The sequence below is a fragment of the Camellia sinensis genome, chromosome 5 (assembly GCF_055761805.1).
Source record: "Camellia sinensis isolate YWXY chromosome 5, ASM5576180v1, whole genome shotgun sequence".
NCBI lineage: Eukaryota > Viridiplantae > Streptophyta > Magnoliopsida > Ericales > Theaceae > Camellia > Camellia sinensis.
This window is the reverse complement of record NC_138965.1, coordinates 119,688,589-119,709,157: the sequence shown is the minus strand read 5'-3', so window position 1 is coordinate 119,709,157 and position 20,569 is coordinate 119,688,589. Positions and strand designations below refer to the sequence as shown.

The following is a 20,569-nucleotide window of genomic DNA, read 5'->3' as shown; positions in this document are numbered from 1 at the left end:
CTAATAGATTTTAATTTATATACTTTAGGGATTTAATAGACTCAATCAATAGTTAAAGGACTAAGCAGATAATTTGATGATGATGTAAGGGTATAAAGTGTAATAAACCCAAATAAAAAATTACAATAGTTCATTCCAATAAGTTTTAATCAATGGCCATTATTAACATGTTAATGAATTATAATTAAGTCATAATTGATTGTATCTCAATAAATCACAAAAGTTTTAACGGTACGTATGATACACATTTTTAAAAATTTTCGATGTTTGTGGATAAATTTACATAGTGTCATAACTTATATTTAAAAAAAAAAACTTAACAAATATTAAGCAATAAATATTATAAAATAATGCTCGAAGACCACAGAATAATCTCTCTCACTTGAGAAAAAGAGAAGTTATTGGTTGGTCTTGGGGTACCATTAAGTGATGTCCCAATAGTATTGTGATTGGCAGAGGTGATAGGGTTCACGAATTTGTGTTAGGTGATTAGAGAACATGAGAAATATAATAAATTGTGATCGGTGAGGGAGTATGACCATGTGACACCTAGATCAATCAATAATTTTTCCTGACAAAGTGGTCAATGGATCCTAATCTTACGACAACAGATTTAATTAAATCAATAAAGGTTGAGACTCCCTTTGGGGTCACTCCCTTTACCCCATTTAGTTTTGATTGGTCAACTTTTTTTTTTTTTTTTTTTTTTCACCCAATCCCCAACCTCCATGTGTGTGAGGGGGTTGTGGGGGTGGGTGTTTTAAGGGGGTCTAAATCAATGCCCTAATTAAATATATGAATATTTTTTCCATTAAATTTAATAAAAAATAATTTAAAAAATCAGCTCCAATTATTTTATAGGGGAGTCATTTAAAAAAATAAAATAAAATTATGAACTTATCAAATCTTTAATTAATATTAAATTTAATGAAAATAAAAAAAAAAATATTGGAGAGAGTTTTTTTTATTTATTAAATTTGATGAAAAGTGAAATTTAAAATAAAAAAAATAAATTTTAAAAAGATTTTGATAAAAATTTGATGGAAGTATTCATATAAAATTAAATAAATATTGTATTCAATTTAAGGCTCGTTTGGAAATTGATTATTTTATTTAACTTTTAATTTTTATGTGATAATTTACAGTATTTTTTTTTGACTAAAATCCATAATTCCCAAACAAAGCCTTAGAATAAAAAATTGTTGATTCCGTTTAGTTTAGTTTTTAAATTATCATTTAGATCAAAAAATTAAAAAACATGTTTGATTTATCAATTTTTAAAACTCTTTTTAAAATTATTTTTTTGTCTCTCCTTCTTTTTTTTATTAATAAATTAATTAATCATTTTTTTTTCTCTCTCTCCTCTCTTATTCTACGCATCAATCAATCAAATTTTACACCTATTTATTCAACTAAAAAAAAAAAAACTCAAAATTATTTTCAAAACTTCTAACCAAATAAATTTTTAATTTTTAAAACTTTTTGAATAATTTATCTTTCAAAATACAACTCAAAATTTAAAACTATTTTTAAAAACTAAACAAAACAGAGCCCTTGTTTTTTATCACCAAGGAGCCCTTGCCCTCATTTGGCATATTGGTTGGATGGTTTTTTTGGTTAAAATAGTCATAAAAAATAAAAACAAATTAAAAAAAATAAAATATTATATTCAAACAATAATTATTTTATTTTTTCTCTTATAAAAGTAAAAAAAATAAAAAAATTCAACCCAAACAAAAATTTTTAACCTTAAACTAAAATAAAAAAAATTAAAAAGTCAAAAAAAAACCAACCCATATCTAAAACGAATCTATATCCTCAAGCCCTTGGTTTTGTAAAGTGAATAAGGATATCAGTGAGATGGTAATGTTGTAAAATAATATTTGCCTCTTTATCCAAAAAAAAAAAAAAAAAAAAAAAAAAATTAGAATCCATATTCCATTCCATAATCATTCAGAAGAAGGAAAGCTTCCCACAACGTTGTACTTTTCCTCCCAATTTATGCGAACGGATCCATCTCTCTTTCTCTCTAGGGTTTTGTTCGGCGCGTCGTTTCAGGCCCACCTTTGTTCAGCAACGTAGGTAAAAGAAAAGTCTTTTACCTTTTAGCTTACCATCTCTCTCTGTTCATTTTTTCAATTTTTTTGGTTGGTTTGTTTTGGGTTTCTGAAAATGTAGTGATTCGTTTTTTGTGATGCATGTGTTTAATTGATTCAATGTTGAATTTTGTTCCTTCTGTTCAATTAAGTTTGTTCAAATTATCTGCATTTTGTCATTGGAATTCGATTACAAGTCAATTCTTCTTATCTTCTATTGCTGTTTGTGAAAATGCTCATGCTATAAAATCTGAGTTTTGTGTGTGTGTGTGTGTGTGAGAGAGAGAGAGAGAGAGAGAGAGAGAGGACTTTATATTCAATTCCTTACCTGCTGAAATAGGAGCCTTGTACACTGGGCAGTGGGTTTTATTCAATTTATTGAATCAACTCCCAGATAGATATGCACACCTTGTAATCTTGTGTATATATATTTAAAATTTTAAAATTGGTTTGAACATTGTACGATGTTTGTTTTGATCACTTGCTTTATGTATATGCATAGGGTTTTAATTTTTTCTACAGTTGTACTGGTTTCATGGGGAATTTATAATTTATGTCCGCTTCAATGATGCGCATGATAACAGTGTGATCAGGCTCATCAAATTCTGATTGCGTCTATATATGGGTTTTCTTCGAATATGTGCATTTTTGCCTGGATTTTCTGTTATTTGTTTCTAGTTATGCTCAACGATAAATCAGGTTTGGAGGTTTGAAAAGTTTGCTTTGTTTTAATTGTATTTTTGGAGGTCAGTATAGATGGAAGCTCGTTGTGATTTCTTGCAATGGCTTCAAAGGGATATGTCGCTGAAGATTTTCATGTCTCTGAATGATCCATCTGATCTCATCCGTGCTAGTGCTGTGTCGCCCTCCTGGCACCATTTTGGTGAGTGCAACATGTATTTATTTTTGAGTAGTAAGTAACGATCTAATTATTATATTTTATTGTTTGGTTTTAATGATCTAGTATCCATATATTTGTTTTTATGTGTGTTTTTGCTATTAACATTTGGATCTCATGTTTCCATTTCTTCTGTCGAGCATTGTTGTGTTGCTTACCTAGATAATTTTGCTAAACCAATTTTGTGTCCAGTCCACTAAAGCTGATCTTGAGTGGTAACTGGTGCCATAGTTTCTTAATTGTTGGTTCTGCCTGATCAATTTTGCTGTTGGAGTACTTCATGGTTGTAGAGGACTTCATACTTTACGATTCGGGATTCGATTCACAATTCGATTTGCATTTTTGCAAAATCGATACAAATTTATGGGTGAATCTATTTTGGAAGTGAATCTATAGTGAATTGCACAGTTCACAATTGATTCACGATTCAATTCACTTTTTACAATTCATGCAAGTTTTGAAACTATCGAGTTTGACATTGTTTTACTTTTTCTTTCTCTATCTTTTTATTGAAAATAACATAATATAACTTTTAATAGCGTTTAGTACCAAAATAACCAATATATGTACATGATTTGTTATTATTTAAGTGATCATAGAGTTTTTAATATGATTCAATAAGATTCAGTTAGACCCAATATGCTTTTAACCTTTATTCTTATTTTTCCCTTTAAATAACCATAATATATCTTCTAAAGATGTTTAAGATTAAAGTAACTTATACCATGAATTATCTATCGCTATTTATTAAATTAAATATAGTTGCATATTACATGGTTGAGGTTAATTATACATTTTAAAGTGTTTTAGACTTCAAAATAAAATATCCTAAACAATACTTTCTTAATATTTGGTCATTGTTACTTGGAAAAAGTATGTATACTTATTGTCCAAATAAAATATCTATCGCTATTTTATTAAATTAAATATAGTTGCATAGTACATGGATGAGGTTAGTTATACATTTTAAAGTATTTTAGACTTCAAAATAAAAGATCCTAAATAATATTTTCTTAATATTTGGTCATTGTTACTTGAAAAAAGTATGTATACTTGGTAGGTGTCTGGCATGTACTAAAAAAGTGCACTTTTTTGCATACATACACTTATTTGGGTCACATCAATCAACATCTATTAATATATTCTCTTTACTTTTTTACCAACTTTTTCTACTTTTCTACACATTTTTTTTTTTATAAAGAGTCAAAAAGTGCACTTATTTAGAACATTCCAAACCACCCTATATTATCCAAATATTAGTATCATTGTCAAATTATTGTTACTTTGGAAATGGAGAGTTTATCTTTGTTTGTTGTCTTTATCAAGAATCGTTGATAAGAAATATCTAAAAAAGAGAAAGGTAAGATGATGATCTTAGATAGGTATCTTTGTTAACTTCTTACCTATTAAATTACATGATCATCATTCAAAACAAATTTTTATTGATTTAAGTCTAAATATTTCTTATTTCATATTCATAAGAAATATTTAACATCTAAGTGTGTAAATATATTTTTTTAAATAATTTAGAAAAAGTGACCGAATCTTTACAATTCACGATTCGATTCGTGATTCGGTACGAGGCCATTTTGATTCATGATTCGAATCCCGATTTGATAACTACTTCTTACTCATGTTTTCATTTTTAAATGGGAAGCTTCCATTTAATTCTTGAATTCCAAATAAGGTTCTAGTAGTTTTGCCATGACCTTCCATTTTGTTGAACACCTTTGCAAAAATTTTGTTATCTCCCATCTTTTGTGGCCCAAACAACCATTACACCTAGCATCTGTCACCATCTGTTATCAAAATCTTACGATTCGCGAGTCGATTCGCAATTTTTGCAAAATCGATATGAATTTATGGGTGAATCTATTTTGGAAGTGAATCTATAGTGAATTGTATGATTCACAATCGATTCACTATTTACGATTTATGCAATTCTTGAAACTATCATGTTCGACATATTTGCAACTATTTTTTTCTCCATCTTTATAGTGAAAATGACATAATACAACTTTTACTAGCATTTAATACCAAAATAACCAATACATATACATGATTTGTTGTCATTTTAGTGATCATGGAGTTTTTAATAGGATTCAATCAGATAAAGTTAGACCCAACATGTTTTTAACTTTTCTTCTCATTTTTTCCCCTCAAAAATCATAATATATTTGCTTTACGATTAAATTAACTTACACCATGAATTATCTATTGCTATTTTATTAAATAAAATATAGTTGAATAAAAGATCTTAAATAATTCTATTATTTGGTCATTGTTACTTGGAAAAATATGTATACTTATTGTCTAAATATCAATATTGTTAAATTATTGTTACTTTGGAAATTGAGAGTTTGTTTTTGTTTACTATTTTTATTAAGAATGATTGATAAGAAATATAAAAAAAATGGAAAAGGTAAGATGGTGATCTTATATAGAAATTTTTGTTAACTTCTTAACTATTAAACTGCGTGACCATCATTAAAAACAACGTTTTCATTGATTTAAGTCTAAATATTTCATATTTATAAGATATATTTAACATCTAAGAGTGTAGATATATTTTTCTAAGTAATATAGAAAAAGTGACAAATCTTTATGATTCACGATTCAATTCGATTTGTAATTCGGTATGAAGCCATTTTGATCGCCAATTATTGTTGATTGCCATTCCCACTCTCCAATGAAGCCCAGAATTAAGCAAAGGTCTTGCATGCAAAATACTTCTCCATGTGTGTGAAGGATTTAACCCATAACCGCATGCAAGAAAGTAGAATGTGGAAAATATTTAGCTTTCAAAATTCTCCCCAGGAGTGAATCTGGGTTCTGAATAAGTCACCACCCCTGTTTGGCTAACATTGCCACATTGAATGCTTTCAAACTTCGGAACCCCTTACCACCGCCCCGCTTTGGTAAACAAAGAAAATTCCTACTTTTCCTGTGGATTCTCTTCTTATTTTCATGCTGTCCCCACCAATACCGACTAACAATGGAATCAATTTCAAAACACAAACTATCATGGCAATTGTGGTGATGGCAATGTTGTTTGAACTCAAATTTCGTTTTACGGGTTTGACATAGTTGGCTTGCTGTACACTTTAGTAACAAACATGGGCTCTTTATTGTCTTGAATTTTATTGGTCAGTAACCAATTAAATTCAAGACAAAATAGTCAGCTGATCTTTGTTTTGGTTCATGAGAAATATATATTACTAAGCCAAGAAATTAGGTACTGCCGTAACAGATGAGAACCTGGACCTTACTGTAAGATTATTTGTTTGACGCTATTGAGCATATAACCAATCTTATAGGGAAGAGAGTCTATTTTGTGCCTTCTTTGCTTGTGTGGTGGCAGAACTCATTATAAATGTTGTGTGATTTCTAAAAAGAGACTTAGATATCACATTGTGTCAAATATTGACATTTTGATGAACTTGCATTAATTCTCTTTCTTTCTCTTGCTCAGTTGCTTTCTTTTTTACTTCCATTCTTTTAAATGCTCAATTGGCAATAAATGCACAAACATGCACACAAACTCATACGGCGAGTCTTTGTGAAGCTTCCTTGAAACCATCTGTTGGGTATGAAACACGATTTAAGTTTCTTCAGTTTTATTCTACTTTTGCTATCTAACTAGAGACTGGAAAAATCTTTTTGTTAATTTTAAAAGGGTTTATTACACTTTATACCCTTAAACTATCACCAAATTGTCTACTTTATCCTTGAACTATTGATTAAGTTTATTCAGCCCCTAAAATATATAAATCAAAGTCTATTTAGTCTCTAAACTATCGATTGAATTTATTATGTCCCTAAAGTATTTAGTTCAAATCTATTTAGGCCAAGTTTGGGAAGACTAAATAAGTGTACTTTTTGTCTTTTTAGACTAAAAAGTTGAGGTTGAAAATATGAATGTTTGGGTTAACTTTTTGACTTTTTATGGAAAAATGTGTAATAAAAAATTGTAAAAATTAGTTTGTAGGGGAAAATTAGAATTGGGAATTGTGCAGCCGTAATTGTTGACTTTTGGTGAATAGTAATGACTTTTTAACTTTTTGAGTAACTTTTTGACTTTTTGGCTTTTTTTAAACTACCCAAACTTGGCCTTAGTCTCTGAAAAGATTACAAAAATAGAATATATGCCCATAAGTATTATAAATTAGTAAAACACCCTACTTAATTAAGATTTTATTACAAAAAAATCTTAAATTTTTATTGTCTTTAAAGTGTTTATTTCGTTGTGTGTTAAATTAGTATTAGAATTTGGTTTCTCAATTTTGCCAATAAAATTATACGAGTATTAAATATACTGAAAAAGTAGAATTAAATAATTTAAATAATAACATTTTGCTACAAATAATAATAGAACAAAATAATACATTAATTAAGTTATAAAAAGAACTTAGAGAAAAACTTAAAAACAATCAATTAGAAATTATAAACGAAATCTGGTATATAATACTAGATAAAGGCAAACATGTAGCCATATTTATCAAAAAAAAGAGGCAAACATGTAGGCTGTAGCCATTGTAGAAGATAAGTAAGAAAATATTATAGATAATTATTGTAAGAATTTATGTATTATTGATTGATGTATTCTGATGTTATGTTATTGATATTACAAGGATTCCTATTATATAGAAGAGGATTTGGGTAGTAGGTGAGGGTAAATTGGTGGTAGGTGTAGTAGGTGTGGTAGTAGGTGGTGGTAGGTGTAGGTAAATTTTAACAGCCCCCCGCAAACTCAAGGAGGATAGAAACTAACCAACTTGAGTTTGGAGAGAGGAACAAAAAACAAGAAAATACATAAAAATAAAAGAGGATAAGAGACACTGGATGGTCGTGTCAGACCATTGGTGAAGACACTGGATGGTGGTGTCATAACGTTGTAGAGGACACTGTATGGGGGTGTCATAACCATGTAGAAGACAGTTTATGGGGTCATGTCGGACCGTTGTAGAAGACAGTTTATGGGGTCATGTCGGACCGATGTAGAAAACAGTTTACGGGGTCATGTCGGACCGTTGTAACAGACACTGTTGTGACAGTTGTTGTGACAGTTTACGGAGTCTTGCTGGACCCTTGTAGAAACTAACCGGAATCAATGTCGGGACAGTTTACAGAGTCTTGTCGGACCCTTGAAGGAGCTAACCGGAATCAATGTCGGGACAGTTTACAGAGTCTTGTCGGACCCATGAAGGAGCTAACCGGAATCAATGTCGGGACAGTTTACAGAGTCTTGTCGGACCCCTTAAAAAATCGCATCCTCAAAAGGTGCGCTCAATTTTTCAAAAGGCGTGCCATCAAAAGGCGTGCCCAATTTATCAAAAAGTGTGCCGAACATGATGGCGAGGCACGTGAGTGTCTTGGTTGGCGTGCCCGTTTGTCGTTTGGCGTCAAGTGGCGCGCGATACGCGTGGCTGCCCTGTCGTCATGGTCTTTATAAGCGGAGGCTAAGGCTGAGGCAGAGGCGGAGACAAAAAAACTTGCGAGAGATATTCTGAGAGAGATTTCTGAGAGAGATATTCTGTAATACTCTGTTGTCTGAGAGAGATTTCTGAGAGAGATACTCTGTAACAATCTGTGGCCCAGAAAATGGCTTCATCTTCCCGGAGTCTGCTCACTCTCTTTCCCGACCTCAACGAGTCAACAAGAGAGAGAACTGGTGCGGTGGCACTGGAACCTCAACCAAGCGCCCCGGAGTTTGCTCCGTTGAACTTTCCGATGCGGTCGGTGGAGCAAAGAATGGCAGTGCAGTCAGATGTGGAGGCCAATCAGTATACCTTGAAGTCATGTGTGGAAACCATGACGGCGGTCACAAATTTGTCAAACCGGCTGCAGAGTAGGACAAATGAGGTGCAACAGTTAAACTCCCAGCTGGCTCTGCTCCAACGCATGTATAAGGATGCGCGAGCAGAGATAAGTGTGCTAAAGGCAGAAAACAAGGAGCTGAAGCGGAAGGCCACTGTGATGTTTCGATTCGGAGGGCCGCCATATGCTGCAATGGAGGAGCAGGGAGTAGTGATCGTGCCCAGTGGAGTGGGAAACACGGAGGCAGCACCGTCAAGGGCCGTCCAGGAAGGAGGCAAAAAGAAAAGACCGGCTGCAGAGTAGAGAAGAAAAATCTTGCCTGTGGATGGGGTTGTTTTGTGTGTTTTGTTTTTGTTGTTTTTGTTGTTGTTTTTTTTTTTTTTTTTTTTTTTGTAAAATGTTGATCGGGGTTGATCCCCGGTAGAAATAAAATGAGTGTATTGTGCAAATTCGAATGGCTTGAAGGTACAAGACTGAGCAGAAAAATTAGATGGAAGTAATTGTTTTTTTTTTTTTTTGATAAAATAAAATAAATAAAGATAAAGTGGGTAAAGTAGGGGTAGCGTGAATCAGCATGCGTTTTAAAAGGTGATGGGATAGGAATTAGAGTGGGTATAAATTTGTACAAAAGAATAATAAAATAAATGAGTGGAGAAGGTTGGTCCACGCACACACACAGTGTATGATGGATTGTAAATATATATATATATATATATACTGAGAAAGTGGGGAACAAAGGGATTCGGTGTACAATGATGAAAGATAAATGGTTGGAAGTTGAAAAAGTAAACAAATACGAAGATAGATGGCTGGATCACGTGGGTGGTGATTCCTGCTACCCAAGTTTTTTTTTTTTTTTTTTTTTTTTTTTTTTTTTTTGAAATATTTTATGATTGTTTTGCATGGTCTGAACACCACTCACCCGTCTGACCCCAAGAGAGAGAGAGAGAATACCACTCTAAAGATCAGAGAGAGGACTCAGTCAGATTCATTAGACGAGGCAGAGAACTTCATTTGGTCGAGGGCTTTGTGGTGAGCCCACGACTCGATGGTGAGATCGGTCTTGGAGTTGAAGCCGAATCCGCAGATGACGATAGAAAGCTGGTAATGTAGCAAGGAAGCTCCTAGTCCTCCCACTTCCTTCACTTCCCGGCGGCGGAGGAGTCCGGTTGAAGAGAAAGCCGTTGCGGGAGCCGCCGGAGTTTTGGTCGGAGAAGAAGCCGGAGACTGAGCCAGCATCTTGTAGAGAGAGAAAGGCCGTGGAGAGGAGAGAGACTGAGCCAGCATCTGAAGATCTCTATTGTACTCAATTACTGAGACCTCTCTTGTGATGGCTGAAACTCTGATCACACCCAATTCACACCCAGATGGGTCATCGGATTCTCCGGCTCCGCCGTCAATCGAATCTCTATTCAGCAGAAATGTCGATTTCCACCCAGCGAAGAAGCCATTCTCTAGGTTCAGCAATGGCGGCGGAGGGTTTCGGTTGGAGACTCTGAACCCAACTACTATCGCGGATCCACGGAGGCTTGGTGCGTCGGGCCAGGGCAGTGGTCAAACGGGTCTGGTTGGGAAGAAACCAGATGGGTCGGAGTTTTTGGATGTTGGGTTGGATCCTGAGCTCACTTTTGGGATTACTTTTCGGAGACTTGGTTCTGGACTGGAAAATCTTGGTTCTGGGTTTGTCCGGCGGACGGCCAAGGCGAGGCTGCCGTCCGCCCGTGAAGCGGAATCACTAAGTTCTTAACCTCGCTCTGATACCATGTAAGAATTTATGTATTATTGATTGATGTATTCTGATGTTATGTTATTGATATTACAAGGATTCCTATTATATAGAAGAGGATTTGGGTAGTAGGTGAGGAGTAGGTGAGGGTAAATTGGTGGTAGGTGTAGTAGGTGTGGTAGTAGGTGGTGGTAGGTGTAGGTAAATTTTAACAATTATCTTATCCTCAATGCCCACTTTTCAAAGACAAAAAAAAATTTAAGTTTTTATTTTTATTTTTTTATATATTTAAGATAAAATTTTAACTAGAGAGGATCTTTTACTAATTTATAGTACTTACGGGTTTATATTTAATTTTTTTAATCCTTTTAGGGACTAAATAGTTTTGAATAAAATACTTTAGAGACTTAATAGATCCAATCAATAGTTTAGGGTTTAGGGACTTAGTAGACTCAATTGATAGTTCAAGAACTTAAGTAGACAATTTGGTGATTGTTTAGGGGTATAAAGTGTAATAAACCCATTTTAAAAGCATGAAACATGTAATGAGTATATTACCAATATGAGTATTTGTGTTGATTTATCGAAAAATAAAATAATTGATAAAAGAGTTCAAGAACTAATTAACAAAGAAATAGAAATTTGGAAAAATAGTATTATTAAGAATTATTAATTTGACATTTTGAGAAAAAGAAGAAGAAGAAAAGATCTATCAAGAAAATAATAGAAATTTTCTTAAGTCTAATTGAATCTATTGCGGGTATTTGATCCAATGAAGTAATGCAAGAACATATTCATTGTATTCAACATGGTTAAAGTCATAATCATTATCTTTGACATAAAATACAAAATGAATCGATGCATGCGTTAGAAATCAAATTAGTGTAAGATTATATTAAAAATTAAAGAAGAAAAATATTTTGAAGTTATACTTGATTTTTCTCTGAAGGCAAGTCGTCAAGAACAAATGTCTCTGATAATACGATGCATGGATATTTCTATGAATCTAATAAAAATGGAAATAACAACTTTGCAGTGTTCTTTTTAAAAGTCCTAATTATGATAGGGTGGAGGGATTTTGTTGTACAGGTCTTATTGGTCTGAAAAACTAGATATTGCAGAAAGATACTGATGATTTTTGGTGTTCTGCAGTGACTGCAAATGGACTTTGTAAGCAATTATGCGTGAGATTGTTTCCTCAATTATCTAGTGTATCTTTTGTCACTGAACCAAGCTGTGGATTGAAAAAATCTGCTGATGTTGGATCTAGCAATTCTGTTGAATGGGAAGCTCTTGAGATGGAACACAGGGCTTATGCCTTCCTAGTTCGAGCTCTTACAACATTCACACCAAAAGATTGCATAGCAGAGGCTATTAGTGCTTCCAGCACTGATAATTTTCCAGAAGAAAGCATTCAAAATACTCTAGATCCAAGGGACAGAGTTCTTAGGAGAGCCTCGTATTGGTCGAGCAAAGGACAAAGTGATCCTAGTGTGCCTGAAACACTAATATATAAAGTAACTGGCAATCTCTGTGTCATCACTGAAATCAGTGTACAACCTTTCCTAGGTAACTGTTTTCATATTTCCACAAATTCTTTGTAGTCTTCATCTAGCTCATACTATTTAGATGACTTTGATTGACAGTTAAATCTTTTTATTTCCAGCTTATTTTCAGCCAGGCTTTCCCATATACTCGGCGAATTCTGTTCGATTTCGAATGGGTCATCCTAGATCCCCGGAGGATGTGGAGAGTGATCCCAGGAACTTGCCATTGCAGCATCCTGCTGATGACAAGTTCATATGGACACACACTTCGCAAGAGTTTCCAATGACCCAGGTGAGTTTTTTAACCTGCAGAAGTTCTTTTTTCTTTTTTTGTCAGCATGGAAATGTGATTCTCTAGTTTAAGCACTCAACAGTGCTAGGTTTACCTCTTTTTTTTACACACTAATTTACACACCCATGTGAGTAGTGTGTAAATTGATGTGTAAAAAAAGAGGTACATATATCATTTTCCTTAAGAATTATGCCATTCCGTTATAAATGTAATTGCTAGAATATTTGATTGGCAAAGTCTATGACCATGTTTGGCAGAGTTTATATAACAATATTCTGTTATCAGAGTTATAGAAAAGGGGAATGCTATTGTACTGCACATTTGAAGTAGGTTAGCTTTGTGCCTTGATTTTAGGAACAAAGATACCACAATTTCTTAATATTATTCCTAACTAAAGTAAGGAAATCTATGTGATTTTCATTCCTTCCAAGACTTGTCTGACATACATCCAAACTTGTCCTATTATTTAAAAAATAAATAAAAATAGAGGACTAAGACACTTGGGAAACATGTGCCTATCACTTAGACACACATGAAACATATTACAAATTTGAATAAAATAATTGTAACGCCCTCAAAATAACAACATTAAACCCATCAGATAAGACATGCATTTACATATAAACTAACCACATTCTTTTATTCATTAGAGTTCCATTAGATAAGTATTACATGTTAACATCAAAACAAAATACCTTACAGGCTTACAGCTTTCCAAGTTAACACTTGGTTACAAACAAAGAGTACTAACTCGTTTACACAAAAAGCCCTTGGCTTGAAGTTACATGTAATACATCAAAAGTAAAACGACAAAACATGTCCGCCTCTAGCCTCCCAAGCTATGTTCTTGGAGGTGGCATGCTACCTGCACCTGAAAATGATATTCCCATATAGGGTGAGCCACAGCCCAGTAGAAATATACTAAACCAACCATGAACAATGCCTAAAATATTAGCAATTGATAGATGGCAAACACTGATACAATCACATAAATCATATATTTATGTCAAACGACTTAAAAGTCTCAATTACTTTTCATTTCCCCTTTTTCAACAGATAGGCATATAAGCACTACCCACATGCTCAACAGATATGTATCACAACAATATCCACATTCTCAGATAAGCAAATAAGCTATATCCACATTCTATAACAGATATGTATAACAACAATATCCACAGATAAGCATAAAGGCTATATCCACACATCACAAAGATAAGCATATAAGCTCTATCTTCACTTCTTTAGACAAACATATGAGCTGTATCTACGGAGTTCATCCCCTATCTTCTCCCATCACTATCCGGTTTAGAGGTACATCCCCTATCTTCCCCTAAACCGCGGAGTACATCCCCTATCTCCCCCTCTACACATAACGTATATAAACACATTGGTTCTATATACAATCACCCAATACATACAGTTAATGTATTCTATCAACCGTCAAGTTCCATGACACATTTCTTTGATTAGTTTCAGTTTGCCTAATCTTCATGCATTGTCTACAACAATCACGACTATCCTCCACCGATAGCCCAAAGCAGTTATTTCTAAACAGAAAATAAATGCACAATGGATATTCAATCAACATTTCATTTCTTCATTCTTCTCAATTAATTATCCCAATTAATTAAACAATGTAATTATGTCAATTCCCATAATTAACATTTCAACCCTTAGGTCCCATTTTCATCAATGATTCAACAATCATTCCATTTCTCTATGCCAAACATGCATCTAGGTTTATTATGAATAAAACCCCAACTTTTGTAAAATTACACAAAAGCCCCAAACTTTCACAAAATTACCAAACCAAGCCCAACATCTTAAAATACTAAAATTTAAAGACAAAACCCATAGAGAGGAGTAGGATATCCCTACGTTGAAGTTTTAGCCAAAAAGGAGATGAAGACTCGAAGATCAACGTGCTCCAAATCCAAATTTTTTCAGATTAAATCGAAGCTCTCAACACCCTCTATCTTTTTAACAAAGGCCCTAGGCTAGATTCACACCCTAGGGAGATTAAATCTTAGAGAGAATGTAAGTTTAGAGAGAGAGAGGCTCGGATTTAGGGTTTAATCAAAGAAAGGAAGTGAAAAAGTGATGTTTAAGACGCTGCTGTCCGCTGATATAAAACACGCTCGCTCGAGCGAAGGCTTGGTCGCTCGAGCGACCAGACACAGAAAACTCTCGCTCGAGCCAAGAAGTTCTCGATCGAGCGAAGAAAAATCCAGACCGCTCGAGCGAAGGAAGCTCGCTCGAGCCAAGAAAGACAGCTCTCAGGTCCAGAACCAGGTGCAACCGCTCGCTCGAGCGAGCCACTCTGGCTCGACCCACCAAATACGAACCCCACTCTCGCTCGAGCGACCAACTTCTCACTCGAGCGAAGGTCCAAATTTCTGGGCAGCAACACTAGGCTCCAGAACACAACCAACCTGTAACAAACCTGCCCAACACATCCTATAACTCAAATATGAAGAAAAAGGAATGTAAACACGATAATAACCAACTACCAACATCCACGGACACATGTCCGGATCACTGTACAACAAGGGTAAACCCGGGATCGCTATAATAATTGAAACCCAATGACGGATGAAAAACAACACAAATTTATACTTATTCTTTCCTTTAAATTTTAAAAATTATTAAGTTTGTATTAACTATTCATATATACAACATAAAATAATTGTTTATCATTATATATGCTATATAATAAATATATAAAATTATATATTTTTTACATCTCCCACTTGTTATGTCTTACATTTTCTTGAAATTTTGTGTCAACATGTCTATGTCGTGTCATGTATCTGTTTCTTAGACCGCGACAAAGCCCGTCTGCAAACTTCCGCCACCGCCACAAACTCCTTCACCGTTCAGATATCAACTACGAAATCAATAATATGCGTGCAGATATCAACCATCGACACCAAAGTGTTTCTTTGGAGAACCACCATTGAACTGATCTAGCATCCTGGTGGATGGATGGTGGCCAGTGTTTTGGGGTGGTCATTGACGGTAGTAGGGGTTGGGGTGGTCAGGGAAAGGTGAGGAAGGGGGTGACAGTGGCTGGCTGGCTGGTCGTGGTTAAAGGTATGGTTAGGGTTTGAAAGCTTAAGAAGGTGTGGTTTTTTTGACATAATGTGTTGTGTACTGAGCAAAATATTAGATTTCAAAATCATTTAATGTGTATATTGAGAGATGTATACTAAGAGTTTTTGGTGTGTGGAAATAGTAGCTCCCTCAAGTTTTGTTATATCGTAAGGGTGGATTGCAAAAACATAGATTCTGTCTACCAAAAAGCTTTGACTAGGAATGGCAGTATAATGAAATCAGTATGGAGGAGGTCCCTACAACCGATAGAATCAATGGGGATGTCAGTATAATATATACCCTTTAGACTATCTATTACAATTAGTACCTGTTCCTGTGATGTAATTTAGTTGCTTTGTTCGTATGCCTTATTTAAAAAAATTTATTTTCCTCTGGCCAAATGCTTGTGTATTCGTCTTAGAATAATTAAATGCCGAACTAACTTTCCCGCAAACAGGAAAATTACTTGCAAAAGTTTCAGCTGCCAGAACCTGTTATTTGCATTGGTGGATTTTTACAAATTGAGCTGCTGGGTAGAGTTCAGAGACAAGAAATGGATGGCTTATTCTATATATGGTTAGTCCAATACATTCCTTATATATATATACACACAAATATTTCAACAAGATAGTGTGATATTCATTTTTGATTCAACCGTGGGCTTTTTCATCCAATTAGCATGTTAGTTTCTCTTATCATGTCCATATATAGCCCTGTAGAATAGTAAACTGTAATGGTATTATTTTTATAGTTAAGCATTGAGCCTGTCTGAATAGCATTCAGAATCTTGCATGGTATAAGGTTCAGTCGAGATATATTCGTATCGGCATTGGTTTTGCAATAGGTATTAGCTTTGGTTGGTTGGCTGGTATGCAATAGGGTTTGAGAGGAAAACGTAACTGATAAAACTTCTGGATCTGTTGTTACTTAAATGTTCCTTAACAATAAACCGGTTTTGCCAATACTGATTCCTCGGGAATGTTGGTTCTAAGACCAATACTATTACTCTAAGAAGCACGGACACGGACACGGACACAGATATGGACACATGACATGGCAATTTTCAAAAGATGCAGGACGCGACACGTGGAGGACACGCATAGAATATATCATTCTAAGGCAATAAATAAATGCAATATAACACTATCATATTCTAAGTTATTTTGTTCGAACTTATAATTAGTTTTGTGTGTTTAAGCAATGAACACATGCGTTTAAGCAGTGGACACATGCGTCCTTCAAGTGTCCAGATCCATTTGTTTTAAAAAAAGGACACATTTGCATGTGTTGGACGTGTCAGGAAAGTGTCTGATGAGTGTTAGTGTCCAACACAGACACGCCACCCTTTTAGAAGTGTCCGTGCTTTTTAGTTAGTACTTAACTTTGGAGAATTGCACTACATTTGGATACATGGGATGGGGACTGAAGGGAAGTATAGATTTGTGTTACCAAAAAACGCTAATATCTTAACGAATTACGTATTGGTACGAACGTTTCAAAACATGGTACATTTTCGTTCCAAAACAGTAAATTTAGCGATTCGAAGCAATCTCAAAAGTTTTCCAATATATTTCTGTAAATGTTACATTTGGAGGAAAAAAAATCAAATATAATGAGCTAAAATTGAAGGTGACTTAAGTTTTTACAAGACAAAAATATCTAAAATTTTATATGCTTTATTGGATGCCTAATAGTTAGAAAATTGCTCTAGAAGTACCTTAAATTGTTAAATGTATCGTACCACAATTTAGAGTATGTAGTGTGCCACGTTTCTGTTCCCGTCCCCATTTCACGTACCAGAACAATCCACGTTCTAGGTAACATATGTATAGATCATGAGCAGGAGGGAAGGAGAAGGAAAGGTAGGGGAGTTACCTCTCTTCTTGTTTGGTCAGACAATAAGTTATGGGTACAATTACACCATTAGTCCCTGTGCTTGAAGTGAAGTGTCATTTTAGTCCTCTTAGTTTTAATTTGAACCCTACACTTTCAATTTTGTTGCAATGTAGCCCCTCCATCACTTAATGTTACATTTTGGAATGGAAAAAGGCCATGTGCAAAACTAGAAGGACAAAGGTGGAACTCAAAACAGCTATGGGGACAACCAATATATTACACTACTACATAGCCTGTTTTGAATTTTATTTTGGTTCCTCTAGGACCAAAGTGAGATTTCACTCAAACTAGAGGGACTAGTGGTGTAATTTACCTATGAATTATAAAGGGAAGGCGATGCAGTTGCCAAATAGGTAAAGTTCATAAAAAATTGTATTTATCTTGTCACAAAATGAGAGGAGAAAACAGCTTTTGCCAATTAAAGCCCCCAAACTAGCAAAGAGCAAGATAGGGTGACCCCAAAGCTTGACTTTACTAAACAAGTGAGAAAAGTGCTTTCTATCTTATTAATAAAGCGCTAATGCCCCTTGGAAAGGTTGTTCGTTAGCTATTAGATTAGTGGGAGACAAGTCTTATCCACCTAATCACAATTTTGATTTTTTATTGGCTGGTGTTACCGTTACACTCCATATTTATTCCTTCTAGAGGGAAAGGGGCAGTGTTCAAATTGTGGGCCTTTTTTCCTTTCACAATTCCTCTGAATACTTCCCTTCCCCTTCTTAGAAATTATCCAAACAAGGTGAATAGTAACCCTTCCCCTTCTTAGAAATAATCCAAACTAGGTAAATAGTAGCCCTTCCCCTCCGTATATGCATCATTTTCCCCACAAACCTGCAGATCCAATCGAAGGGTGGTGTGATTGGACAAGGTATTATTGTTCTTGACTTGGAGGAACCTTCTCGACTCACTTTGCTCTATTCTGTCCAGTTTGACATGCTATATTTTTTAGGCTACAGCATAAGATATTTTAGATTAATGTGATCGATCACCACTGTTTATCCTATTAGAAGAAAATTTTGTAGATGATCATTACTAGCTCTTAATCTTTTGTTTTTGTTTTCACTTCATTGGTGTGTTGCAGTGTTTCTTATGTTGAAGTTATGGGGCAGTCACTATTTCCAGCATTTGATGTTAAAAATATTGAACCCTCTGGAAAGTTATTGTTGAAGTACAATCCGGAGGTTCAACATTGCGCTTCATCAATCTCTTCTTACCGTCAACCTCTTGCAACCTCGCCAAACATGTTGCGCGATAACTTGAGGGGTTTGGAGCTTTTGTTGAACATGTTGCACGGAAATGCACCAGATCATGAGCACAATGACTGGGACGACGACGACGACAATGACAATGATCTAGACTTGGTTCCTATGTAAAATCCTTTACCATTCTCTCTCTCTCTCTGAGTCTCTCAGATTGTACAGCCATGCCGCTCCATCCAGGGTTTAATTTCTGGGCTGCTGGAAACCCATAATTGAGAGTGCGACTCTGCTGCTAGACTTTTTGTTCTTTATAATCTACCTGTTTTACTGTTATAAAACCTTTAGGCCATGTTTGTTTGGGCGGACTGGATTAGCATTCCCATCACTAATAGTCCTAGGATTACGAATCGTTGGATTATGTATCCTATCTTAACTAATAGTCAAGTTTAAAATAATTAGTCCCTACTTTAATTGTTTAACCAAACATCGGATTAATAATTTTATTGGACTATTAGTCCAATCCCAAGCTCATGTCCACCCAAACAAACATGGCCTTAATGGCATAGTTATATGTATCAAATGGTTCAACAATTGATTTTTTAGCATTTTTTTTGGATATTTATTTATTTTTATGTCTTTGGTAAACTTTTTTTTAAATTTAATTTGATTTAATTTATTTTAAAAAAAAATCACTCTTAGATTGAACGATTTTTGGATAATTTAATTTTAAATAATAATAATTATTTTTTAAAATTTTGAAATGCTTCTATGCTCAAATGACTTCAAAAGTAAAAAATGTAAGAAAAATGTGGCTTCATTGGGCTTCAGCCTGTACCCTCGGTGACTTGGCCTAGCCTGACTTGAATGAGATTGGGCTTGGGTCTATGCCTAGGGTTTGAGACTTGTCGCGACTATTCTCATTGGTTTGCTTTATTGGCTTATGAGAGATAGTCTCATTGTCATTCTCGTCGGTCTGTGAATATGCCAAAAGAGATGTCTGTCGCTCTGTGAATATGTCAAAAGTTTAGCAAAAAAATAGAAAAATAATGAAAAAAAAAAAAACTCTAAGCTTGGCCTGTTGATCTAAATCTACTGATTAGCTTGTGAGCTTGGCTCAGCCAAACTTGGGTTGTTTGGGATAAACTCATTGGATAGGACAGGACTTAGGTTGGCTTAGTTTGAACCTATTAGAAAAAAGCCTCCTGGGCTTAGCTCATGGGTAGACTTGAAGTATATTTTCGCAACGTGGTTGGAGGTCAATACCTCTCTAAAGAAAAAAAAGCTAAAAAATTCTAACTAAAATTTAAGATATAAATAAAATCTCACTTTTAAAGAATTTTTAATATTTTAAATTCTGTTATTATTATTATTATTATTGTTAAAATTTGTTTATTTATTTTATATAGCTTTGCTTATTGACCGAACATATGGGTTGAAGATCCTTGAATCCTGCTGTGGTGCCCCAGGGGATTTTTCTGGGACTTTTTGATAATTCGAATAATTTATTTTGTAAAGTTTATTGAATATATTATTCATATAAAAATCAAATTAATTGAAAATCCACAATCCCATGATCCAATTCTAATTGTTTTAAAAAAATTATTAAGATCACATTAACCGTTTATTTTTAAAAAAACAAATGTGCTCTTGTTATAGAACTATAAGTATCCAATTAATTTAATTTTTTTGCATGAATGATCTATAATGAATCCTATAATATAAACGGTTCGAATTATTAAAAACAACTCAGAAAAAACTTTTACTGGGTCACCACAAAACCCTGCTGTGACTTAGAGACAACAGTATCCCCAAGTTCTAGAGATGAAATTGGTCTGGTTCAATTCACTTTTGTATAATTTTTGGATAGAACTAGCAAAACCGGTTTTCTATACCTACTACACCGAACAAATCAACCAAAACAAGTAAATTGGATCGGACCGATAAATTCGGTTCGGTTTAGTTCGATACGGTTTGCTGGCTTGGCCATTTGTTCCCAAAAAAT

The 20,569-nt window shown here is 34.3% G+C and overlaps 1 protein-coding gene across 5 annotated transcripts; it reads left to right on the top strand.

Moving 5' to 3' along the window:
• The first annotated feature begins 1,842 nt into the window (after nucleotides 1–1,842).
• On the top strand, nucleotides 1,843–19,193 carry LOC114300965 (F-box protein At4g00755). 5 transcript variants are annotated; one of them, XM_028245843.2, is made up of 6 exons: nucleotides 1,843–2,082; nucleotides 2,848–2,979; nucleotides 11,690–12,106; nucleotides 12,204–12,376; nucleotides 15,930–16,048; nucleotides 18,450–19,193. In XM_028245843.2, exons 2-6 carry the CDS (start codon nucleotides 2,853–2,855, stop codon nucleotides 18,739–18,741), a joined length of 1,128 nt encoding a protein of 375 aa, XP_028101644.2. In that variant the 5' UTR covers nucleotides 1,843–2,082; nucleotides 2,848–2,852; the 3' UTR covers nucleotides 18,742–19,193. The 5 variants fall into 5 exon arrangements, with proteins under 5 accessions (XP_028101644.2, XP_028101646.2, XP_028101645.2 ...); XM_028245845.2 differs by having other exon boundaries at nucleotides 1,858–2,082; nucleotides 2,853–2,979; XM_028245844.2 differs by having other exon boundaries at nucleotides 1,880–2,082; nucleotides 2,843–2,979.
• Nucleotides 19,194–20,569: the final 1,376 nt, after the last annotated feature.

Excerpts from the sequence above, each read along its gene's own strand:
- LOC114300965 (XM_028245843.2), top strand. The coding sequence starts at position 2,853 with ATGGAAGCTCGTTGTGATTTCTTGCAATGGCTTCAAAGGGATATGTCG. Across the intron at positions 12,107-12,203 it reads CAGTGTACAACCTTTCCTAG|CTTATTTTCAGCCAGGCTTT; the intron begins GTAACTGTTTTC and ends TTTTATTTCCAG. Across the intron at positions 12,377-15,929 it reads AAGAGTTTCCAATGACCCAG|GAAAATTACTTGCAAAAGTT; the intron begins GTGAGTTTTTTA and ends TCCCGCAAACAG.